This window comes from Melanotaenia boesemani, chromosome 14 (assembly GCF_017639745.1).
Source record: "Melanotaenia boesemani isolate fMelBoe1 chromosome 14, fMelBoe1.pri, whole genome shotgun sequence".
Taxonomy (NCBI): domain Eukaryota; kingdom Metazoa; phylum Chordata; class Actinopteri; order Atheriniformes; family Melanotaeniidae; genus Melanotaenia; species Melanotaenia boesemani.
Genome location: NC_055695.1, coordinates 31,857,746 through 31,884,920, shown reverse-complemented (window position 1 = coordinate 31,884,920; position 27,175 = coordinate 31,857,746). Strand labels below are relative to the sequence as shown.

General features: G+C 39.6%; 1 protein-coding gene across 4 annotated transcripts in view; it reads right to left on the bottom strand.

Moving 5' to 3' along the window:
- mcf2l2 (MCF.2 cell line derived transforming sequence-like 2) overlaps nt 1-26,725 on the bottom strand; it is an 80,212-nt gene extending 53,487 nt beyond the window's left edge. For 2 of the 4 annotated variants that reach the window (XM_042005588.1, XM_042005590.1), the window contains exons 1-5: nt 26,516-26,723; nt 5,978-6,061; nt 2,923-3,037; nt 2,134-2,224; nt 1,147-1,260 (exon numbers count right to left, since the gene is read on the bottom strand). In XM_042005588.1, the coding sequence (XP_041861522.1) occupies nt 1,147-1,260; nt 2,134-2,224; nt 2,923-3,037; nt 5,978-6,061; nt 26,516-26,594 (483 nt within the window). In that variant the 5' untranslated portion in view covers nt 26,595-26,723. Of the gene's footprint in view, nt 1-1,146; nt 1,261-2,133; nt 2,225-2,922; nt 3,038-5,977; nt 6,062-20,842; nt 20,975-26,515 lie in introns of those variants that run through there. The other 2 variants (XM_042005586.1, XM_042005589.1) reach the window with 2 other exon arrangements.
- Between the last annotated feature and the right edge of the window lie 450 nt (nt 26,726-27,175).

Here is a 27,175-nt window from a genome sequence, read left to right as displayed (position 1 = left end):
ATTTTTCTGTCATTGACCTTTGATTTTTTTTACACGCTATAATCAAGTTTTAAGTATTGGGTTGGGAACTAGTATTTTGGTAGTGATAATGGACACCTATAAAAGAAGTTCCGGTCAAATAAACTTATTGTTGTAAATTATTGCGCTGACTAAACTGTAGTTGGTAACTGTGGCAACAGAAACTCAGACGCCGGCTGCAGACACGCCAGCTCATGTCTGTCATGCGCATCGCTGTGAAAGCAGGTGCAGGCTTATTGGGCTCTGTCAGTCCAGGAGAGACGAGAATGGAATAAAAATGTTGTCGTTCTGCAACGTCCCAACCAGCCGTGGACAGGGTCCACAAATGTTAAACTCTGTCCTTCAAACGCCACTATGGACATGCCAATATCTTTATGAAATGTCACAATCAACGGCAACGTTGCATTTAATATGAAAAAGGTTGTTGCCTGTCTTTCTGTCTTGATTACCTTACTTACATACTTGATACAGAGTGAATGGTGGATAACATTATAAAAACTATTTAGGATAGACTTACTTGCTTGATACACATTTAGTGATCAGAGTGAATTGTGGATATTATTTCTTGCAATAAAAACAATTTGAAAACGATCTGTGGACTTTGACTGTTTGAAACAAAATGTCGCATCATCCTCTGGACACACACAAGCTGGAAGAGCGGCACCCACCCTCTGAAATGTTTGTGTCACGTAACATAACTGCGGCCAACTGAGCTGCAGGTTCTGTGTCAGAGCCGGTTACCTTGGCAACGCGCCACAACGAAATAGTCCACTCAGCCGCTTCTTGTCAAAAACTTACAATTTTAATGGTAAAAAAACAACATTAATAATTTATTTAATATTTTTTTCTTTCGTAAGTGACCATGGTATAACTGAACTTGGTATACCATGGAACCATGGTATAACTTTGCGTCACACGTTCACGCCTCCATGTCATCTATTAATTTATGATAATGGACATTATCCCTTACATAAAACCCCACTACTGAACGTAGGCAGATTTTCTCACTGAAACACCCTCTAACAATGTCTAATTCAGCTTCCGCCCTCATCCTGCCTCTTCTCTGAGATCTCTCCCATCTCTAGAATTTAACAAGACCCAGAATGACACACCAGTACTTGTTGGTACCTTCATCTTAAAGTCATCCTTGTGCAGCTTTATCCCAATGTCCGCTATTGCCCTCTGGAAGAACCTGGACGGCCGCAGAACCAACACCAGCTGAAGATTTCCTGGAAATGCTCCCTGGAAAAATACAATGAAGTTGTAAAACTTTTCTATGAGGTAAGATCTCAGTCATTTGGTAACCACCATACATGTGTCCTACTTGTACCAAACCAGTAAAGGTGACAAAAGGTTTGACATAGAACCAGAGCTGAACTCAAGTTTAGAACTGCTGATGTTATGGGAGGATATTAACCTGATGCTAGCATAAAGCTAAAGTACGTAGCAGTGCTAATCTACTTCTATGCTAGCACTGTATTAGTTTTAAGATAATGTGGAGAAACCAGGTCATATTAAGTTTTCAGTTAGTGTATTTAGGGAGTACACATCAACTCGGTTTTTCGAAATTTTCACATTGGAGCTGAAATTACACTATAAAGATGCTCAGAGCCTCAGTATCCATGTTACTTAAAAAAAAAAACAAAAAAAAAAAAAACAGTGACAGAATAAATGGTAACCAAACAATAACAGTAAAAAAGACATTAAAATAAAAATTATAACACCACACGAAATGTATAAAAGTGAAAATGAAAAAAAAAAATAATAAGAGGAACAATGGAGGGGGGCAGGGGTGTACTTACAATCATGATGAACAGTTTCAAGATTATTAATTTTCAAGTTAACTTCAGGTTTTAAAAGGTCAAAGTAAATTATTGGTGACTGTATTAGATGCACAAAAAACAATTATACTCTAATCAGAAGACAGACACCCTGTTAATCAATGTGTACTACTATTGATCATCTTTCAACGAGGGTAATAGAAGTGTGAAAAAATTAAGATTAAATCTCCTGTTCCAAGATTAAACTGAAGTGTTGATAAATGTGATCACGTGAGTGAGTTTATATGAATGTATTTTTATGTTGATTTAATATTAAGTGTTGTAGCGAACTCACAGCGATCCTGGATAACGAGGCCTTCACTGAGCTCCATTTGTCCTTTCGCCGGTCGATGATGATGATGAAGCCGATGCTGGCTGCATCCAAGCTGCAGGCAGAAAGTACAGAAGATGTTTGACTCAGTGTTGCTTTAAAGATGAGTATCTGCCTAATTCCTGCTGATCAAATTCCCGAAGACTGGCTGATTATCGTCCCTATCATGGAGAGAAAAGCTGGAGACGATGTTTCTGAAAAGGTGTTTTTAGTTTATGACATTAATGAAAATTCAATTCTAAACCGATCAAAAGCAGATTCTTTATTATTTATTGATCTTTTATGTTTTAGTGGTACTTCAGTCCTGATGTGTCCCATCAATCACCCTGATTGTACAAAACTCCCTCTTTCACAGGTTAAAACACCAAGTTTTAACGTCTGTTTAATTTGCAAGTTATTTTCATACCATTTACAGTATTTGTTTTGATGTCTCCAGATGCCTCTTTAGACATTTTTCACAAACACAGCCTGCACAAGGTTACAAAAACAGGGAGGTGAACAATCAGTCTAAAGCGACACCAAAGTAGCAGATAAACCAGGTGTCATGACAACATACTGGCCTGAACCACCATTAAGGAAAATAAGAAAAGCAAGAATAAGCCAGCAGATATAATTACAAGCATATTAACACCAAAATACACCAAACCTGAAGCTATTTTTAACTAATTTGTAGGGAAATTTTTGTTTATGTGAGGATATCAACACAGAAAAGTACAAACTACAAACTGTTCTGTGTGCATTCTGCATACATACCTGGGGATACTGGTCAGGTAAGTAACGACATTGAGGAAATCTTCCTCTGGCACTTCACTGAAGCCTGAATACTCTGGGAAAATGATGATGGGGGCACCATCTTTCCCTCTCCCTCCTGCAGCAAAAGCACCACAAATAACATTTACAGTTATGATTTTCAGCCTCTATCATCAGCTCACTGTCACCATCTGCGCATAAATTATACATCAATCCACATTTCAGTTCTTCATCTTCATTAACATTTCAGAGATTCATTCATTTGTTTTTTTGGACGAAGGAAGTCACCTTTAGAAAGACTATTGTGCTTTTGGTTTTATATCCACTGTTAAATTTCCAATATCCAGAATGAACCATCTGTAAATGATGTATTGACAAAAGCAAAGTTTCCATTACTAACATAAATATTGCTAAATTCTAAAATCGCTGTATATTTAGAAAAAACTGACTAAAATTAAATGAAGTAATACAATTATAAATCTTAAACAGCTGTTTACTGTTGTTAAAACTGGTACAAGAATAATTTTCTGTGCTCTGTTGCAGAGTCTGATGTGTCTAAAACACAAGCATCCAATCAATGTGCAGAGAAGAGAAACATAAACATACAGTATATTAAAAAAAAAGATGTGCCAGGATCCGCTGTGACCATTTTCTCTGGGTTGTGTGTGAATACAGGACATTTCCTGTCTTTGTTTCCTCACTTTTATCACTCATCCATCCCTTTTCTATGCGGCTTCAGGGTCACGAGGAAGCTGGAGCCTATCCCAGCAAATAGCAGGAGGCAGAAACACCTGGACAGGTCGCCAGTCCATCACAGAACTAACACAGAGAGACACACACTCACTCCTAGGGGAATCTAGAGTGACCAGTTAACCTAACATGCATGTCTTTGGATAGTGGAGGGAAGCCGGAGTACCTGGAGAGAGCCCACGCATACACGGGGAGAACATGCAAACTCCACACAGAAAGGCAGCTGTTCGAACCTCACGAGCTTCCTCCCCTCAACCAAGGCTTGAACCAGTGCTGAGGTCATGCTGTGACACATCGTGCAGCCCCACTTTTATCAGCAACATCCATCCTCTTTCTCATCATAACTTATAAAAAAAATTTAACACACGTATGTTAGTAACTCAGTCATGGAAAAATGCGGGAAAGATGAAAATTTGGACTTAATTTTTTTTTATTATGGTTGTAGTTTGGCAAAAATCTCTCAAGATGGCGATGTTGACCAAAAAAAAAAAAAAGTTTCAGCATCATGCTGAAAAATGAGCTACAAATTCTTTCTTTTTTTGACGGTGTGATTCACCCAGCTCTGAGTTTTCTGATCCCATCAGCAGAAACTGGTGTGAACATGTTGGCTGCAAGTGCAGAAGGTTTACTGACAGGAAGTCATGCAGGACTTAGAAAAGCCTTGACTCTGAAACCGCTCAGGGCTGCTGCTACTCATTGGATGCTCTAAACACAACTGCTTTGTGGTTGCGTGAAAAACTTCAGCGCTGCTCAAAACTATCAAACATTTCAAGAATTTTAAGGATTTTAATCCTTCAAATGTCACTTTCATTATCTGATGTCACTGTTGTTGTTGTCCTCATTTTTAAGGACAAGATTGTTCCATTAAGTCAAATTAAACCCAGATTTTTCATCTAACAGCTATTAAAAAAAATAACATTATGTGTCCTGTAATGTTATGGTTTCTCAAAAAGTTCATCAGTAAAATCAGCCCGTTACAGATACGAACGTAAAACAGTGTAAGAAAAATTAAAAGTTAAATTCTAAAATTTGTGAAGAGACATTTGTTTTTATAAAGAATTGTACCATGTGCACTAACAGCCAAAATGATGGCCAGATTTAGAGGAAAAATTTCCCCAAATGGACAAAAATGTCTGCAATGATAGACGAGGTTTAATGTTCTCAAAGTAAAGTTCCAGAAACAGCAGCAGTTTCATTAAATAAATGTAAAATCAGAAAGTAAAACATTAATAAAACAATAAAGTTACTTCTGAATCAACAATGTTACCAAACATTTGCCACCAAATTAACCCAGAACCATTCTGAGATTTACAAGGTGTCAGTGAAGGCATCAGAAGCTCAGAAATCACAAAGCTGACAGCAGTCTTTGATCAACAGCACAGCATTAGGATGATACAATAACTTTAACTTTAAAAATGATTAAGATTTATCATTAGTCCAGTTCTTTTGGTGCCCCCAACCTGCAAATATTCAAATGCAGATGTTACTAAAGGATGAAAAACCAACTTTACTAATGGCTAGAAAAAGCTGCAGTATAATGTCGTGTAATTTCAGTAACAGAATACTTCTATACTAACCATGCAGTGACATGGAAGAAATACTTTTTGTGGCGTTTGTAGTAAACAGATATGTCTCTCTCTAGATTACCAAACTAAATTGAGAAACCAAATGGCTGGAAGGTGTGTAGAAAATACCGTTTCATGACACAATGTCTACCTGATATTTAGTTTGGACCACAAATTGCTTGGACTTCTGCTGACTACCCGGCAACAGGTTGTGACCAAGAAATCAGCTGCTACTGTAAAATCTTTCCTTAATCTTATCCAGCAGCACGGAGAAGAAACACATTTTTAAAATGTCTGATATTAAAGAAAGAAACATACTGTGCTGGACTTTCATGACAATTTCTGAATATCTTTATTATTTATGACTTTTGATGGTGTGTTAAAATGTTTAGGTAAATGTGAAAGAAACATCCTTTTAAATGTTCCCCATCAAAATTGTACAGGAACAAGATCAACATGGTTGGATACGTATACAGAGGACGTGTCTCCCACACATCTGTTCTGTCTGTTTTAGTTTTAGAGTAACTAATGAATGAGTGTCAGTGTTCATTCATGGCTGAAAATGGGAGTGGAAATCAGGTTTGCACACATAATGTAAACATACTGTACTTCTACTCAGCTTTATTTTAAACCTGTGAAACCCTGTTCTGTTTTTGTGATTACAAAAGTTTTAGCCATGAAACTACAGAGTTTAGACATCATATGACAACATGACAGTCGGACACGGGAGCGTCTTGACTCACCTGATAGCAAGGCAAACTGGCGGTGAAGTTGCTCTATGATGTCCACAGCCACCAGGGGCCTGATCTCCTGCTGCATGATCTCATCTGCAAACAGAGACATACTCATCACATAAAGTCTTATTTATGTGCCGAGAATCCACTTGGTCAGAGTGTGGGTTGTCTAAATTAAATAATAAAAATAAAATACTTATCTCATTCGGAGAAATAAAACACAATTACTTTAGAAACTTGAGACAGACTAAAAATGGCATTAAAAAAAAAAGAAAGAAACTTGAGACAGGTCTAAGACCCGTCTTATTCAGCCAAACTGTAGCTCATTTAACCAGCCTTCAGGGGCGGAGTTAGGCTTTTATACATGGGGGCCCAAAGGGTGAGCAATACTACTCAGGAGTGGCATATAGTAATGAAGGGAAGGAATGTTTTCCTCTCTCTAACACACACCCACATCCACTGCTGTCATAACGGTGGTCATATTAGAGAAACATAAAAAATAAAACATTTTTAAATTAATAGTCTGGATCGCCGAGTTCAAAGGTCCATAGAAGGTGAGTTGGTTGCTTTTGAGGTGCAGTATGTGGAGCCTGATGTGGTAGCAGGGGGATCAGTTCTGGTCTACTCTCTGGTGGTGGTAGACTGGATCCTTGTGTAGCTAGCTCCACGTTTCGAGCGACCTGGCTGCTGATACTGGGACTGGTGTCTGTCTCCTCCTGATCTGTGCCTTGCTGTGCTAAAATGTCAGAAATATCTCCCTTTCTCTCTATATGGTCCTTTACTAAACCAGACTGGTTACAGGATATATTTCTCCACATTTTCATGCTGTAGCTACTTTAAAACCAACTAGCAGCCTTGCTAGCCTCCAGTTTAAATGAAACTGGATCATATAGCGCTAGCTTAGTCAGCGCTAAGAAACACAGATATTGAGGTTCTCTTTGAGCATCTTTATAGTTTATTTTCAGCTCCATTGTGAAAATCTTGATGAACTGAGTTGATGTGTGCTCCCTATAAATACACTCACTGAAAACTAAATATGACATGACTTACCCACATTATCTTTAAATTAATATAGTGCAAGCATAGAACTAGATTAGCACTGCTACGTAGCTTTATGCTAAGATCAGGTTAATAGCCTTATTAGTAGTAGAAATGTGCAGCTATATGTCAATATTTTTAAAGGATGAATAATTAGGAAAATACTTTATAATTGGCTTCAAAATGGTGCAGTGATACTGATGATCCATGCCGGTCTGCAGAGATGTTTCTGTCCTCCACCTGTGACCTGTCAATCACCTGATGTGGCACCTAGGCTGTCCAATCAGACTTCAGGGCCACTGCTCTAGCTCTGCCCCTGGAGCAAATTGCAGTAAATTTGAATACAATGACTCGCTGTAGAATAAAGTAAATGTTTGCTATCCTATTACGGTATTAAATTTTGACCATTTAACTACTGTTACTATATCATTAACTGTGTGCTTAAAAAAAGTCTCGTGTTATTTGCCCTCATGTTTTTTACCACAGGGGTCCCACTTTTTAGTCTCCATAAAAGAACACTGGTTTTTCTGATGAAAAGATTACTGAGGTACTCAAGAAGGCAGAAAATAAAAAGCCTTTATTATCTCATGGCTAATCTGTTAAAAAAAACATATCAACGCCAACGCGTTTCAGCCTAAGGGGCCTTCATCAAGGCGAATGGCAAAATGTTTGTCTGGCAGCTTAATTCGTGTATAAATAGACAGTCACCAGCAGCTGCTCTTTTCATGAGTTCAACTTGATCCCATAACTGAAGCACCAGAGGAATACCATCTTTTATTTATTTAATTGCTTTTCTTTTTTTCTATCACTGGTTTTTCCACTTGTGGTGTGGAGTATTGCATTCCTGATCCAGTTTCATTGCATTATGTCCTGCTCAATTGAGGCATAACTTTGACCAGGTGCACCTGTTCACCTGTCTGTTAAAGCAAATATTTAACCAGCCAAGCACAGGGTAGCAGCTCAGCACTTTTAGTCATGTAGACATGATGAAGTCGACTTGCTAAAGTTCAAACTGAGCATCAGAATAAGGAGGAAAGGAGATTTAAGTGGCTTTGAACGTGGCATGGTTGTTGGTCTGAGTATTTATGGGAATTTCCACACACAACCATCTCCAGGGTTTCCAGAGAATGGTCTGAAGAAGAGAAAATATCCAGTGAGCAGCAGTTGTCTGGACCAGAATGTCTGGTTGATGTCAGAAGTCAGAGGAGAATGGACAGACTGGTTGGAGATGATAGAAAGACAACAGGGGGTCAAATACGCACTGGTTCCAACCAAGGTCTGCAGAACAGCATCTCTGAACACACAACACGTCCAACCTTGAGGCAGATGAGCTACAGCAGCAGAAGACGCACCAGGTGCCTCCTGCCAGCTAAGAACAGGAAACTGAGGCTACAATTCACACACACTCACCGACACTGGATAGATAAATAGAAATAGAAATAGAAGATGTATTGTTGCTGACCGTGTCCATCCCTTTATGACCACAGTGGAGCATCTTCTGATGCTACTTCCAGCAGGATAATGCACCATGTCACAAAGCTCAGATCATCTCCACCTGCTTTCTAGAACATGACGATGAGTTCACTGGACTCCAACGGCCTCCACAGCCACCAGATCTCAGTCCAGTAGAGCAGCTTTGGGATGTGGTGGAACGGGAGATTCTCATCATGGATGCAGCCGACAAACCTGCAGCAACTGTGTGATGCTGTCATGTTAATATGAAGCAAAACCTCTGAGGAAGGTTTCCACCACCTGCTTCCATCTATCACACCAAGAATTAAAGCAGTTCTGGAGGAAAAAGGGGGTCCACCCCGGTACTAGAAGGTGGACCTGATAAAGTTGCTGCTAACTCTATTTAAAGAGTTTAAAAATCAGCAAATGAGATTCATGAATCTTTTACCATCAGCTCAAATCTAAAGAAAACATACATCCTAATTAAAAAAAAATAGCCTAAAGTAAACTATAATTAGATAAATTAAGATTAGCCTTTTCAGACAAGGCTTTTAGCGCCACACACACAATCCTTGAACCATGCTGGTTTAATAACTATTCCCCTGCAGGTTGAAGCTGGTGAACAAAACTTTCCCTGTCACTGACACTACAGTCATGCATTTACCCTGATTGTACTCCATTACCCTGGAACATGATTGGATAACTTGTGTGCTGGTGAGGTTGAAACAGTGGCCACTAAAAATCAATGAACTTCTGTTCTTCTCCGAGTCTGCTGACATATCACGGCTATTCAAAACAAAGCTTCCATTACAGACTAGTCCTTCTAGAAAGGCTGTTTATTTATATGTGATCATCGTTCCATAACAATGTATTTGCCATCCAAAAACAACATTATTTTTACATTTAATGTTTAAAAAAAACTACCAGGTATTTAGAAACAGGAATCTTCAAGTAAGGATTTAAATAGTCTCATGTACAGTTTAGATAAATAAGCCAGAAAGTATGGGTCCCTAATAGAAGCTATTTCCTCCAAAGGTTTGGATCCAGCCTGGAAAAAATCCTGACTAAAATGCACATGCACACAAAAAAAACTTTACTACTGTCTCAACAATTCAGTTGTAAAATTTTAATATGAAAGTGCAACCTTCAGTTCTTCCCTAAACGTAAATAGATTAATCTGTGAATTTAACATGCTATTTTTTTAATGCATAAACAACAAAGTTATCACTCATGCCATTTTAAAAATACAAGTTTAGCATTACAGTATCTTGGTGTGAGAAGCTGATTTTGAGCAACCGAATCCATCAAAATCGACTTTATCCTCCTTATTTATGAAGTTTTTTTTTTTTTAAGCCTTATATTTAGTATTTTTATAATCGGGTGTCAAGAAACAGATTTATTAGTGGTGCTATGGTAAAATTCTGAATTTATGAGCAGATTTTAAGCATATGGGTGCTTAACAAAAACCACTTCATCTTTCTTATTTATGAAGACTCTGACAAACACCAACGTGTGTTATCTTGGAGGTCGTGGTTCAGAAAGTTTGGGAATACAACAAGCTGCTGGATGTTAGACTCATGAACTCAGAAGAGAGAGGATCAGTGTGGAAGAATCACAATGATCATCTTTGATAATAAATATCAAACAAACAGATGGTTGTCAAATTTAGTTCAAACAGCTCTTCCTGTTCGACCGTGCATCACTTCCTGTCAGGCAGACCAGGAAACGCTGTGAAGCTCATGGATCCACCCAAGTCTGATAAATCAATGCAGATTGTACATGATCACACATTAAAAATAATTTGCCTGGTTGTCAGTAATTTATAAATCGTAACTGAATGTGTAATAACTGTGTAATAACTAGGAACTGAGAAAAGTGTGTATGTGTGGCTTCCAACGATCATGTAAACCTGTTGGTCTAAAAACATGTTTATTTAATCATGTTTAATTCCATTCACGTTTACTTATTAATTTTTCTGGAGTAATTCTCAAGTTTTTTTTTTGTCTCTGTTAGAGTTTAACTAAATTTTTTGGAAAAGTTTAATTAATGCAATATGTTTCAAAGTTAATTATCTTTTGGGATGTTTGATTAAATATAATATTACCATGAATGGACATGATTCATGGTTATTACACAGAAACAACTTCACTATTTTCCAGGCAATTATCATGTGTCTGGATGTTTGCTTTAATCTAATATTATTACACCTTTAGAAAGTTATTAATTTAGTGAATTGGGAATTTATGTATACTGTGTTAAAGTAATTTGGATTTGATAGTAAATATATTAATAAGCCACAGCTAGAATTAAACTATGTAGCAGGGATGAGGAGTGTGAAAGACATTTAGCTGCATATGGTAATCACTCATATATACTCATATAATAATCACATGTATATTCAGTTTTCTTTATTAATTTAACATTGTTAATCCATTCACTTTTACATTTTCATATTGTGTGTTCTCATTCTACAGAATACTGAAGTTACAGTTTTCATTGTGTGTGTGTGTGTGTGTGTGTGTGTGTGTGTGTGTGTGTGTGCGTGTGTGTGTGTGTGTGTGTGTGTATGAGGTCAGACTTCCATAGCTCTGATATGGCAGAGTTGAGGCTGGTTTTCCACCTGCTAGATAGCAATAGTTGTTTGGGACATCAGCTTGTTGTGGTATGTGGGCTTTGTCTGAAAACTGGAAGAAAGTGAGTCTTCTATTCCTCATTTATTATTTTGCTGTTTGACCTTCAGCTGAGGACCAGCTGAATAAAACAAGTTTCTCTCTGATGAATCATCAGAGTCTCTGCCGACTCCACGCGAGTCGGGACGACCACTCTCTTTACTTGCAAGTAATTCTTTATTCAATACTTCTCCTGTAAATAAACCATATATACTTTTACTCATTCCAGACTCTTGGTAATTTTTCTACAGCAGGACACAGGAGAGTTGTTGAGGTAAAAAGTACTGATCATGACCTTGTGCATCATTTACTGATTTGTCAAAAGTGTGTGACCATGATGATGATGATTCATACGGGACTCACAAAGCACACTGTTCACAAATTATCTCAGTAACAGGTTTCAGGGCAATAATTATGATGCTCTGTGTTCTGAATATGTCTCTGTCCATAAAGGGGTGCCACAGGGTTCTGTATTGGGTCCCCTCTTACTCATTGTTTACATCGGTGTTGTTTAGCTTAGAGTCCACAAACGATCCCATCAGTGGCCACTCCACAGAGAGTTAAAACTGAAAGAAAAAAAATGAAAAGAGACGAGCATATGGGATTCCCAACTGAAAGGTTGCATTTATATTGCCCAGTTATGATGTACCATGCTGGTGAAATTCCGAACATATAGCAAATTTAAGAAAATGGAGGAAGAGTTTAGAAAAATGTCCCGTTTACACCATTACTGGACATAAAAGACCTGCAAGACAATCCAAATGATTATTTTATCTATGTAATCTAAATTTAACAAATGGAACCTTATATCAGAAGTAAATGTTTTTACTAAGTAAGTGTTTTTACTGGACAGTTTTTCAGATGCAGCATTCTTTTTTATTTTTATTTTTTTTATTTATTTATATATTTATTTTAGCAGTAAAAACTTTGGCAGGATAAGCAGGGAGCATTTGTTGCCTAAAACAATAATAAGAATAAAAAGAAATAGAAAGAAAGGATGGATACAAACCCAGCATTTTAAAGTAGGACTGAGCAAATAATTCTTACAGCAAACATAAAACATGAATATAGTAACTTTTTGCTGCTGGTAATGATAATTCTATAATCCAAACATTTAAGATGAGGCTGTTTTAGCTTGTTTAGCACCGGTCAAATAACCCACTAGCAGCCTGTAACATCCAGATGTTGAGTGTTATTGTCAAAGTCAAATCCATCTATAGGCTCATGTCAAACTGACTTTTTACAAGCTACAGCTCGGGTGTATAGCAACAACAATTAGCATAGCAACACGCATTTATCAACCATCTCACATAGAAGCTCTGAGGAGATGAGACTGATTTATTTATCTACTTGTATCCGTTGTAAAAAACAGCTGGAAGCTTATTCTCTGTGAAGTTGACATCCACAGTCAAGTCAAAAGTAATAACTTTTCCTAGTTATCTCAGGGTAGGACAAGGTGCAATCATTACAGGCTGTCATACTAACATGCCGGTCCTCTGAGAGGTAGAGGTGAGAGGACTGCTGCATGTTTTAGTGGTTGTCCCGTGTTTTAAAGACCTGTTTAAACATACTCATTTTAGAGTCATTTTCATTCCTAACTCACAGATGAGTGCAGGATGCCGTCTGCAGTGCTCTCCTCTCCTCACATGACATGAAAACAACGACTTCACCATGATCATACTGTTTCATGACTAAGGTGGGTGTTTAATGTGATCTTCCTGACTAAACTGAGCTCTCTGGGCTTAAGCTGCGCTCTCTGAAACTGGATTTAACTGGATAACTGTCTTACTGACACAAAACAAAGAAGAAAGAAATTCCCCAGCTCCAGCAGTCAGTCCTACATGTCAGAGCATGCATGTAGCTCGCTCAGCTAGCACGACGGCCGAGAAAACGGTGTTTACGTCACTGAAGTTATCACATTATCTTAACCTGATGAGTGAAAGATAATTCTGATGATGCAGCAATACCTTCCTTCCGTTATGAGGTGGAGAGATACTACCACCTTACCATGATGAATCCCTGTAGCTTATTAACCCTTAAAACTCCAAACCATTTTGGTCCGCCTGTTTGTTTTTATGTAAAGCTACAAGTAGAAGCTGAATCCTTTCAATCCCAGTCAACATCCAGAAGTGATGTTTTTTAGGACAGCCTCAATTGTCACATTAAGGCTAAAAGGATGTATCACTAGAAAAAATATTGGCATTAAAGCAAACAGAAAACAGAAAACATTGACATATTTACACTTTCTCCTCCAGCTGTTTTTGGGCGTTTATAGTTACTTTTGCTACGACGCCACCGTGCATCAATAACATCTTCTTAGCTTTATTCCAGCCATGAAGGATCATTATTTTTCTTCATAGAACTTTGGGCTCACTGGTTGATCTTTGACTGCTCCTGATTGGACATTACCGTCAATTTAAGCTCTCTGATTGGTGGAAAGTTCCTCATTTCCAGGTCTGGAAAACTTCTGTAGATCACCTAAAGAGTAACTATCTATCACAATTTACCCCACAGTTACACACCATTCATGCAACCAGATGATGATAGAAGTAAAAACGCTCGGAGGCGTCATAGATCTAGTTTTAAGGGTTAAATAATGTCTTTGGAGCCCTGAATGTTCTGGCTTTTTTTTGTTTGTTACAGAGCTTCATATCACAGCACAGAATATGATGATGAGGAAGAGGAAGAACATTCAAAGGAAAATGTTGCTGCCTTTAAAACCAAAGTGTACAAAGAATGTAAACAAGTTAATGTAACTAATTACTTTGTAATGTCAGTAACATGTAAACTAGTCATTAGAAATTCAAACAAAGTTATGCTGGACACAGATGAAGAACATAGAAGCACAGTCTGTACATGATGTCACACACATGCAGTAAACACATGCAAAACTATACATGTATGCATGAAAACACATGCACATGTGGACTCATACGTTGCTTTCAACACAATGCTCGTCCAGTTGTCACGCGTGTCTTTTCAGCCACTTCCTTAAGGAACATAAACATAACTGTATTCCCAGAAACAGCATTGTGTGTGTGTGTGTGTGGGTGGGTGTGTGTGTGTGTGTGTGCGTGTGTGTGTGTGTGTGTGTGCGTGTTCCTCACTGTTTCTCATTGTACAAAGGCTCTCTACAACAAAAGGATTTCCGAAAGGAAGTATAAAAAAAAAAAAGACATGAGGTAATACAGTCAGATTCATCTCTGTCAGACAAGCCGCCCACTAACTCGGCCACTTTGAGCTCTGGCAGTTTTCTAGAAGAAAGTCTGCTTTTATTTACCGTATGAATATAACGATATAAACATAACTCCTCTCTCTTTACTGCTTTCTCATTGGCTGAATCTAAGATTAAGATTCATTAAGCTGAGAGCTAGACAAGAATGCTGCAGGCTCTTCCATCTGGAGGCTGCAGCAGCAGCCAGCTCTGGTCCCAATGGGCTCCATAAACACCACACCTAACCCCAACCAAACTGGAACCAATTTTAGGACTTGCTCGAGAAAACTAAAAGAAAGAAATCCTTTATTTTAAATCTCTGAAACGTACTGTTTTGACTGCTAGTGCAGGTTGAACAATTATGCAAATTTAAGTGTGCAGGTGCCAGGCCGGGATTGGTCCAGCGTCCAGCAGCTCTTCAGGGATTGGCTTCTGCCAGATGTCACTCATGTCCCTCTCCTCCCAATCAGGAAACATCTCATAAACACCTCAGCACTTCAGTCGTCCTCATGGTTAATCAGGAGTTTCGACTTTTCCTTCCCTTTTCTTATGTTTGTCTTAGACTCCAGAAGTAAGTCGTTTGTACTGTATTTTCTTTTGTTTGATAAAGGTTATTTTATCCTTTTTAGGTAGTTTGTTATTTTTTCCTTGGCCCACCCTGAAGTAACCTAATTCCTTTCAGCTCCCCGTGCTTTGTTGTCTGTGTTGAATAAAGTTTTACATCTTTAACTCCATTTTGTCTTTGTGCCTGCTTGAGACCTGAGGAAGATGAATCATTTTTGTGTCTCAGCCATCTCGACATGGGGCATAACAATACATGAACATTAGCAATAACTCCTGTGAATAATTAGAAATTCAGAAGCACAAAACCATCTTGTTATGCACATTAAAGTAGGTGTTGATTGCAAGTGACCACATTCAGTAATAGATTAGATCTGTAAGTTTTGTGTTTACATTCAGCCCAAAGTTCAAACTGGACTGAAGAGCGTTGATGGCCTGATGTTGCCTTTCATATGATGGCTGAAATAAAAGGAGTTGAAGCTCAGCTTTTATGGTAAATAGACTCATTTTCTAGTGTTGCTCAGTACTTCTCAGTCCTGGTCCTTGGATAGTGCCCTGCAGGCTTCCGTACTTTAACATACCTGACTCATTAGCAGGCTTGCAAAGACCCTGATGAGCAGCTCAATTAATCTGAAACAGGTGTTCTGGAGTTGGAAACCTCTAAAACATGCAGGGCAGTGGTCCCCGAGGACCAGGACTGAGAAACAATGATTTAAATAACTTTACAGTAGAAGCCACATGTCCAATCCTCTAACTGTAAAGGTACAGCATCTATTTCTGGTGAAGTGCTGGGTTCACTTACTTTCCCTTCAACATGCAGACAGAAGCTGTGGCTCTAATAAGACTAAATGACTGCCCATCATCTCTGTGTTAAGAAGCAGCTGCGACATCACACAGCAACCTAGAAGACAACGTTTTAAAGTTCGCTTTCTCAGCCTTGGTATGAACAGCAACGGCTTAGAAATGTACATAATAGATGCGACTGTACCATCAAACGAGTCCAAAACGCAGAGTTTTAAGTTCAGAAACAACTTGATTAAAACCTTGAAGGAAAAAACGACCATTGACAGACAGAATTACAAACACAGCGATAAACCACTGGTACCAAGTACATCATCATCCTTATAGCTGTAACCATTTTAATAAAGAAAAATCTATATGTGATCATTCTGACTCATTGCATCTGTGACGTAAGAGGAAATGTTCATTTTTACATCATTATTAAGTGATTGTGGTCCACCTTTTTGCAGGAATCTGTACCAAACAAAAATATCTTTTTTAGTCTGAACAATATTATGTGAAGGTCGGGTAAACATTTCACTATGACATTGATCCAATCTTAATTATGTAATTAACTCTGAGAACTAAAGCTCACCTTCCTCATGACCTGCTCTCTCTTAACTACATGCAGGTGTGATTCTGTCACCTGATGCATGCTGAGAAGATAAGTTTTTTTTATGTAGACACCGTTATTAATGATTCAGTAGTGAAGGAAGTAATGTCTTTGTGACTAAAACCTTGATGTTGACTCACTCTACAATAACTCCTGATGTCCTCCTTTCTTTTCCTTGATCCTGAAGTTCTGGCTGATGACTGAACCACTGTTAGCATTGCTCTCTGCATGTAGCTAGCACCACACTCAGAAATGTCTGTAAAAATAGGGCCAGACGTACTGTAAAAACTTGAACTTTTCATAGTAGTTTTACCTGTATTTTTTACATTTTTGGCATTGCATCTTGTTCCTTTTCTAGTTGTAACTGTAAGCCAGATGCCAGATGTTATCTGTATCTCCTTGCAAAGTTTGTGATTCAGTGTCTTTGGGGTTCCTGGGTTCTAAGCAGTTGTTATTTCTTGTGTATTTGAGTCTGGACAAAGATGTATATGGTATAACTTCAAAGTAAATCTTTTTATCTGTCTTTCATTTACCAGTCTCCAAAACACAGGCTCAGTGTAATTAGGAAATCACACCAAACATATGCTTTCTCACACAAACACACATACAGTAGTGATGCGCTGCTTGAGTTATTTTCGGCGGCTGAACCTCAAGGTAAGAGGAAAGAAGGGGAGGGTTGTTCTCAGGAACACTGGTTCTCAGGAAGAAGGCGTCGGTCCAAGAAAACAATCAGAGGATGTCTAATGACATGATCTGCAGATAAAGCTCCCTCTCTCACACAGTACTGAATAACATTATCGCTTCATGAATTATTCTTCACTCTGCAGACAAAGAGCCACAGCTCAGAGAAGATATCACCACTAAACATGAGCTGACTGCTTACAGAAACAAATCAAGGGCTTTTTCAGTGCAAGACAGTGTGCACCTAATGCGTCCTGGATCTCTAATGTAAGAGTCTGACAAAGAGAAATGAGCTGGGATTTTATTTTCCATTAGTCGACAGACCTCTTCATGCATCTTTACTGAATCATAACATTCAAAGCTGATGCTAAAATCTACACGCTGCAATAAAAACGGGCTGCGTAACATTGCAGATTTCCAATTCCTGACTACCTTATATCTCAGTGGGTTTATTAAGTTGTAGTTTTGCTTTCCATTGACAAGACAAATCAAGTTAAAATGGGAGGAAATGGGAACTGACTGGTCAATAAGATGTAAAGTTTCACATTTACTAAAATTGTTGTCTTTTATTGTTCCTCAACTGAAATCCATGACCAGGTATAAACACTGAGGTGCGTTTGAAATGAACATGAACGAGTGGCTAGCATCATCGTTGCTATGCTAACAACAACGGTAGCAGAGTTCAACACAGGATTCACAAACGAAGGGTCCACTTTCACGTCAGATTACCAAAAACATCCATTCAAAGGGCAGCAAACAACAACGTTTATGTCTCAAACTTTTTTGTTAGGAAAAAGAAAATGAATACCAAATGCATTGTTTTGACTACCAGCACCACTACACCCCCCCCCCCCCCCCCCCCCCCCCCCACACACACACACACACACACACACTTTTGATAAGTCTTGTTTTGATATTTTTTTAGATTTCTGCAAAGCTTTTGCTATTACTCTGTACTGTTTTTTAATTTATTGAATTTTTTCCTCCTCATTTTCTCTTGTAGTTTAACATTTTGTTTTGTCTCTCTTGTTTCTCAGTAACTTTAGCCAACACTTCAGCCTATGTTGTTTGTCATGTGCTTCTCCATTCCCCAAATTATCTTTGCTTTTTTCTCCTTTTTCTCCACTTTGTGTTTTACTTTGGAAAAATTAAGTGCATATGCCAGCTCCTGGGGCAAGATGCATAAATAATGGGTACACACAGCAACCATCCTCCACCCAAACTGGTATTTACGAGAGAAGATTGTGTGGAGAGAATGTGAGAAACACTTCATCACAGTCGACTAATGAAGTCTCAGTCGTGTGTTATTCGTGTGTTGTTTGCAGCATTAAAAGTTACAAAAAAATCAGTGAGCTCTGCTATTCTTTATCCCACAATGTGTGTTTTTAATTAAACTGTCAAGACATAATGTTTAACTGTCACAAATAAAAGAAAGAATATGTTTGAGCTGTTATATATAACAATGTTGCAAATAAAAGTAAAATATAATGTATATTATCATAAAGAAATGCATGTTAAAGTAGCATTATGCAGCTTTCTGACCCGTAATGATTTTCTGTGTTTTATTCTTTATTCTATAGATGTTGTGAGGAAAAGCTTGTGATACATTTATGAAATATTGGGTGTTGCATAGCTTTCCATCTTGTCGGGTTTCATTGTCACCTGCAAGCTTAAAATTGCAGAAGTATGCATCTTATAACAGACCTGTTTTTGCACGTCTCGTATGTGGTTTATTTGCACCATATGCAGTTTGAACCGGACTGAGACCTCTTCACTTCTGCGAATAACATCCTCACTCACTTTTATTTGAGCAGAAGTGATTATGGTCAACTTCTGTTATTCAGAGTTGTTGATTTCGAAACCAGACTGTCCTGTTTTGCTTAATCACAACCCTGTCTGCCTGCATGCAACCAGGGGTATAACTATCTGTGTCTTAGAGTCTGAATTCGTACTCGCCCAGCCAAAGCTGTTTGACTGTGTGATTCCCATTGCTGCAGCTCTTAATAAAAAATCCTTGTTATATTCTCATGCAGTGTGTGATCCTTTGAAATTTCCATGACAGACCTTAAAAAAATGTCTTTTCATGGCACAGTGACATTAATTATGTACATTCCTGGAGCCATTGTTGCCCTGCAGCGCCTCAAGCTGAGAAAGCACATTTAGCCACATTTTTTTCCTTTGCTGCTTTACAGCAGCATTTCGCTTTACAGCACCATGTCACACGCCAACAAACGGACATCGACACACTGGTTGGGCCAACATCAGACTGACTTCTGGCTAGAGAAAGCTCAGAGCAAAGAGTGGACCCCAAAATAGGTGTTAGGGGCGTCTCACTGAGAAAACTGACCAAAGTTCAGTAGTTTTTCTACAAATTATTAATAAAAATTATATTGATATGAAAATATGTATTTTTGACTTTTGGTAAGCCTCTTCGGTTACCTAATGTTAAAAAATAAGAAATGAAAGGAAGGCCTTCTTAAGACTAAGTTAGCATTCACTATGTTTGGTCTGTTTAAGCCAAAGTAAAAACAGAAACTGTCACACTCAGCCGTGACGTCCTGCTCTCTGGCTCTGCTGTTCCTTCATCAGCTCAACCATTTCCACCTGCTGGCACCACATCAGTACCACTATGTAACCTGTCCTGTCTCATTCACTTGTTGCCAGATTGTCTTTGCTTCCACGCCTGACTTTCCAGCGTCCATTCCCAGACCGATTCCCTGTTGCTGACTCTGCCCGTTCCTGACCATTGCCTTGCATCTCAGCCCTGTCCTTGATCTGTGTCTGAAGGCGCCTCGGATTCCCTGGCTCTGACCTTGCCTTTCCTTTCATCTCCGCCCTGTTTAGTAACTGGACTGACCTGAACCACGTTCTGGAAGGACAGGCATCACAGTGAATCTCACTTGCTTTAAACAATATTTCATCATCTTGTTGTCATCTGGACTTCTGCTCACTCACCAGCTCTGTCTCCTCAGTCATCCCATTGGTTAACAAGCCGTTTTTGGTCCTAGTTGATCAATGGACAGAATTATGCTCTTTTTTCTTGGTCAGTGGTCTTTTCAGGAAATATTGTCCCTAGTGAGCAGTTTTTGGAACAGCATGATGTTGTCCAGGTGGTTTGGTCTGCATGAGTAAAGGTGTGAGACCAAACCAAAGGAAGGTGTGAAATATTCAAAATTTCCCACCTAATCGAAGAGACTCCCCCAGACTGTCCTGGTGTGAATGTGCCCAAAGTTTATGTTGAGATTTGTTTGTCACAGCAGCAGCACTGTTACATGAAAGACCCCAAAACCTCAACTTGGAATATGGGATTAATTTAACATGCTTACAAGAACTGAAGTCCCTGTCCACAACATCTTCCTCAGAAGCCGGAAAGACAAAACTGCCAGTTTTAGCTGGAGGATGAACTCTACCATCACAGAACATCTTTAGGTGGGGATTTTCCTTCAGGTTAGGTCTGCTAATCTCACTTGTTTCAAATATTCTAATATATCATACTGTAAACAAATGACAATTCATCCAAATAAAAACAAGTCGGTACTTGTGTTACAGTTTAAATCTCTGTACTGTGATCTACAGTTTACAGCACTGAAGTAGAAGGACCTGCATATGCGCCGCAAGTACCAACCCACATCAAACTCCAGCAGAAAGCACACAGATCCAGATCCTTTGAAATGAATCCTAACACCACACACCAACAGCTGATCAGCCAGCTGTAGCTCGTGGGTCTCACCATCACTTTCACAGGATAATTAGTACCAAGCGACTATTGCATTACCTTTGTCTTCATAAGACTTGAAATAGTTAAATTATGTCAAACAAATACAGGAGACATGCACACACATTACTAGTCAGTTATCATCACTTACACATCACTGATCCCATGCTGCTGATCTTTGTCACAATGTCCTGGGAGGGCCGAAGTCAAGCTGTACGGCCAGACCAGCATCCAGTACAAGAGCCTCAGCAGCAGAACACACACACAAACACACACACACAGAAGCCTGGTGACACTGCAGCTCAGACATCAGGGTTGTCTAGTTTCCCTCAGCGCTGCATGGCCCTTCCCTTTTGTGTTTAAGAGAGCGAGCGGCAGACATGGCGAGTTAGGATGTGTGTGCTGTGTGTGTGTTTCGTCAGAGCGTGACTCTGGGCCTCTCTCGGCTGCCTTGTGATGAGCTTAGCAGCTCGGTCCTTACCACACAAATATCCTCAACAATATGTTGTTACGCAGCGGGGACTTCCCCTCCCCTCTGCAACCTTCCATGTTTACTTTGAGCCTCTCTGCCCCCACCTCTGAGCTTCTCCACGTTTTTCCTCTCTTCGTAAAAAGAAAGTTAAAAGAAAAGTTTGAATTTTTCTTTCTTAAAATGTGTCAGACAGACATGTATAAGAAGAGGGGTCATTCCAAACACAACGTCGGTCTTCAGCTGGACATACTACCGTCATGTTAATAAGAAAATAGAGCCTTAAAGGGTTTAGTTTTATGTATCAAGTCATAATAATAAAAACTATACAAGTAATAAATCAAATTTGATCATTATGATTCTTTAAAATGAAGTAAATAGAACCACAGAAGAACAACATATGAGACAAAGTGAGTATAGTGACCAGGTTCTGCTAATCAAGTGAACTTGAATAATTAGTCTTCAGGAAGTGTGATTTCCTCTTGAAAAGTAGAGGTTTTAGTATTTTGGCCTGGAGAATTCAGGTGTTTGCCCAAGTACAAAGGAGGAAACAATGGCCCGTCAGTCTGGGAAGGGGGATAAAACCATTTCCAAACAATCTATCCATCATTTTAGCGTGAAAAGTGGAACATATTTAGGCCTAACTGTCAGTTTTTCAACACTAAATATCCCAGTCAAATGGTTAAAAAAAAACCATAGAGCTCCATCTCAGACTCCACAGGCTCAGTTTAGCATGTTAGATGTTAAAATTCATGACAGTATCAGTGAGATTAAGTCTGAACTTTTTAGATAGGTTGACAAAAGAAAGCTTGTTCTTTCTGAAAAGCAAATGGCTGCTCAGTTTGTTTCCAAAGCTGAATCTGAACAAACCACAAGACTTCTGGAATCTGCCCTTTGATCTGACCAAACCAAAATGGAGATGTTTAGCTGTCACACACTCAGTGAAAACCAGCACAACATACCAGCACAAACTTCAGAAGCAACTGTGGAGCACTGTGTTGGAAGGACAATGATTTGGACTTGTTTTCCAGCTATAAGACATGGATACCTTGCAGCCACTGACTCAACCATGAACTCATTTTTTTGTATTACAGCATATTTCAGTAACATGTGAGTCCATCCGTCAGACAGCCGAAGTTCAATGATCCCAACCCAAAGGCTGTGGTTTGACCTTTAGAGCACCGTGCATTTAGGATGTTGTAAAGTGTGAATTTGTCTAATTTCAAATAAAATAAATTCAGTAAATAAGTACTAAAATTAATTAATATCCCAGATAAATAAATGAATAGAATCTACATTTTTTAATTAAAAAAATATTTATTTTATGAAACCTTTCTTTATGCCTTTGTACAAAGTTCCTTGTCACACTTTGGCCAGACTGAAGTCCTGGCCTGGGGGTCTCTTGCTGCATGTTCTCCCCATTTCTACATGCTCTTTGCTGTCAAGGGAAAGGTCACTGTAGCTAGCAAAATCATTAAAAAATGCCTAAGTGTATACTCACAGAATCTGGATCTACTCAGAACTGCTCTAAAATTATGACAAAACTATAACAATACCTTCACACCTAACTTTATGTAGTCTGTTGGTCTACCATGTGTTCACATCTATTTTACATAATTACCCAAAAACAATCAGCTTGATCATACATTGTCAACAGATGACTCAACTCATTCTCACAGCTGCAGTGCAGGGAGAGGTCAGCCTGAGTGTGACACGGAAACAGCAATACAATGAATATCATAGCAAAGTGCTGAGATTACTATGAGAAAGAGCCTAGTTCCAGGCTTGTTTAAGGTTAAACATGGGACACAATCAGCCCCACTGCACACGCTTCTCCATTACTCTATCACCCGCAAACGGCTTTACACAGGAAAATAAATAAAAATGCCAGAACAGGAGATCAAGATCCAGCAGAGCAACATGAAGGATGTGTGGTCAGAGACCTGATTGATGAAAATCTGAATCTTGAGATGAACATCCTTTTCAGACATTTTGGTTCAGAACAGATCTCTGCATTGTCCTCACACACACCTCAAACCCTAGACACACAGCTTCCCTGTCAAACCTCTCCAGTGTCATCCTAATGTTCAGTCAAGGACCTTAACACAGCCTCATCACCATCTCCCTCCACATCAGAACACACACTGTCTGTCTCCTGAAATCTCCTCTGCCTCCGCCTCTAACCCGTCTGTCTCCTGAAACCTTCTCTGCCTCCACCTCTAACCCGTCTGTCTCCTGAAACCTCCTCCACCTCCGCCTCTAGCTCATCTGTCTCCTGAAACCTCCTCTGCCTCCGCCTCTAACCCGTCTGTCTTCTGAAACCTTCTCCACCTCCGCCTCTAGCTCATCTGTCTCCTGAAACCTCCTCTGCCTCCGCCTCTAACCTGTCTGTCTTCTGAAACCTTCTCTGCCTCCGCCTCTAACCCGTCTGTCTCCTGAAACCTCCTCCACCTCCGCCTCTAGCTCATCTGTCTCCTGAAACCTCCTCTGCCTCCGCCTCTAACCCGTCTGTCTTCTGAAACCTTCTCTGCCTCCACCTCTAACCCGTCTGTCTCCTGAAACCTCCTCCACCTCTGCCTCTAGCTCATCTGTCTCCTGAAACCTCCTCTGCCTCCGCCTCTAACCCGTCTGTCTCCTGAAACCTCCTCCACCTCCCCCTCTAACCCGTCTGTCTCCTGAAACCTCCTCCGCCATCACCTCTAGCCCGTCTGTCTCCTGAAACCTCCTCCGTCTCCACCTCTAGCCTGTCTGTCTCCAGGAGTCAGGTGAAGAAATGTCTTCAACATTAGTCTGACCTGGCTCCGGCTTACTAAGTTAACTGCAGATAGACAGATAGGTATTGTAGGCTTATTGGTATTTCCCTGTATATTAAAAATACATAAAAAAAATTGTCATTACATTTTTTTTAACAATGTATAACCGCAGACAGTATATCCTGCTAGTGATGAGCTGACAAGAAGTCACGTTACTAGATTTACAGGAAAAGCGACAGCTTCATCCTTCCATGATTTCGCATCTCTACAACTTTCAGATGTACACATCACAATCATAGATTACCCTACAGTAGCACACCCAGAGCAGGACTGCTGTCCTTCAAGAACTACTTTAAAAAGACTTTAAGAAGACAAACTGAAGTGTTCATCCTGCCTCCAAGCTCCTATACCAATCTAATGGGATCTGATGACATCTGTGGAATACAAACCCAAAGGATGTATTGCTAAGATCCTGATATCAGGCACTCCAGGACACTCCATACTTTGAAGAGGGCTTAATCAGGCAGGTGGTCATATTATAATGGTGGATCATTGTGCATGCCTTCTACACTGTGTCTAAATCTATATATAGTTACTCTTGTATGACCTTAATTTGTCTTCCTAGTGAGCTTGGTGGTCATCCACATCACATGCGGTCAGTCGATCTGCTCAGTGCTATGCACTGGCAAAATTTGGGCTAGTGGTGAAATCCATGTTGGTACATCGGATCAATCATATTGTTGTGCTCTATGAGCAGGGCTGAACAGCTCCGGCTCTGTCCAGCTGACTAAAACAAAGACTTTCCAAAGGATATGGTGACTCCCTCCCACTGCTGTTTCCATACGATGGACAGGAAGAGGATGGAGAAGGAATACAGCTCTGATGTGACAAGAAAGGCTGGAAATTGTTTTGGAGCTGGCTTTGAGTGTGTGCGGGGATCACTGGGAACACTGGGAGATGCTGCAAGTCTGAAGTAACTTTTAGCAAATAATGCTTGAGATTACAGAAGTTGTTAAGGAAGTAAGGGCTCATCTGTAAAATACCCTAAACTGTAGATGTAACAGAGTACACCTGATATATAGTTTATACATCTATTTTGTAATGAGAACTTGCAGAAATAAGTTTTCTTTTGAGCTGAAGGTATATGATTCATGAACCTCATCTGCTGATTTTTCAAATTCTTTAAAGGCACTTAGCATCAACTTTATCAGGTCCACCGTCTAGTACCAGGTTGGACTCTTTTTTTTTTTCCTCCAAAACTGACTTAATTCTTGGTGTGATAGATGAAGCAGGTGGTGGAAACCTTCCTCAGAGGTTTTCTCCATATTGACATGACAGCATCACACAGTTGCTGCAGGTTTGTCGGCTGCATCCATGATGAGAATCTCCCGTTCCACCACATCCCAAAGCTGCTCTACTGGACTGAGATCTGGTGGCTGTGGAGGCAGTTGGAGTCCAGTGAACTCATCGTCATGTTCTAGAAAGCAGGTGGAGATGATCTGAGCTTTGTGACATGGTGCATTATCCTGCTGGAAGTAGCATCAGAAGATGCTCTACTGTGGTCATGAAGGGATGGACATGGTCAGCAACAATACTCAGGTAGGCTGTGGTGGTTAAACCAGGCCACGTTGGTACTAAGGAGCCCAAAGTGGACCAAGAAAATAGGGTTAGACCTATTTTCACAGAATTTTACATTGATCCTAACTTACATGGATGCAATGAAATGTGCTGTTTTTATATTGAGCATCAATATTGCAGATTGTACGTGGATGACCTCTGCGAGAGCATCAAAGATGAGGGGTGTGTGCCTCGTGTTTAGGTATGTGTAAGTGGTACACACACAGACTTAATCACCATCATGTATTATGCAGCTTTTAAATAAGAATGGCTTCCACTGTGGATGATATTATAAAATCTTCAGCCACAATGTGAAGCATTTGATTTTTACTGAATTAAAAATCTGATATAGTGATTTTCAGTCAGAGATGGTGATTATTCTTGTGTTTAGAGCAAGCAGGACATTCTCAGATTTCTATGGTAACAGAAACCAGGCCTCCTTCAGCGTAAGGAGAAACCATGCAGTCGTCTCCAGCATGGCACATTAACCTACTTCCCTGTCAGCCTGAAATTACCCGGATGAGAGCAGAACTGGAGGGAAAGGGGAGGAGGGAAAAAGGATGACAAGGACGAGGCTATCTGTCAATGACTTCATCTATGAAGTCATTCTATATTTCTAATATAAAGATAGACACAGAGGAACACCACAAATCAAATCCAGTGAGCTCGTTGGTGGTTTTCTTCCTTCATGCCCATCGTTTTTTTTCCTGAATGTGTTTATTCTGCCTGTTCCTCTGCATCCTTTAAGTGGTGCTGATGAGAGGATGGCCATTTCCTGCATGCCTCTTATCTGCTTCACTTAACATCTTCATTACACATCTCCCCCCACACCATAGGCATATTTTTTAAAAAAAGAAGAAGAAATGAAAAGCAGGCTCTCTGTATATTTTTTAAAGATACACCCAGAGAAGCTCTCTCTTCCAACCAAACCTCACGAAGGACAAGCAGACATTCAGGCTGTGAAAAAGGAAACGTGATGACTTACCGACATGTGTGATGACACACTGCACTCGTTGTAGCAGCTCCTGAACCGACATCTCGTCCTCCCTCAGCCAGCACAGCATCTCAGGGTGTGGGTAGCATCCAGTTTTCTCTCTTTTCCTCTGCAGCCACGCCTCCTGCCGTCACCTTCCGCCCCTCTATATCTCCCCTCACTTTCCTCACTACTTCAATTTTCTCCTTTTCTCCTTTTTTGAGTCTTCTATTGCATCTCTCCCAGATCCTGCCAGAACAATGGGTAATAATGACTCCAAATAATACCCTGGGAATAAAATAATCTTGTTTCAGAGTCAAAAACTGCACAAAATTAAATATATCAGCCTGAGAGAGAAATATTTGTGATTTTTATCTGTCACCACATGAAGCAAAACCACAAAATTTCACAGAAATCAAAGAAGAAAAGATCCACGCATTGATTAGCATTAAAAAAGACCCAGGCAGTTAAATCCCTTCATTTTCATGATGCTCCACATGTCCAAGAGAAAAACACAGAAAAAAATGTTTAAGAAATATATTTAAAAAGTGAGGACAAAGCTAATGGAGTCCTTTCCATTTAGAGGGAAGACCTGAGCCTTAATGGGTGAGGAAAACACTGCTGCTCCTAATGCCACGGCTTTGATGATGCTCTGTTTGCTCCAATAAAGAA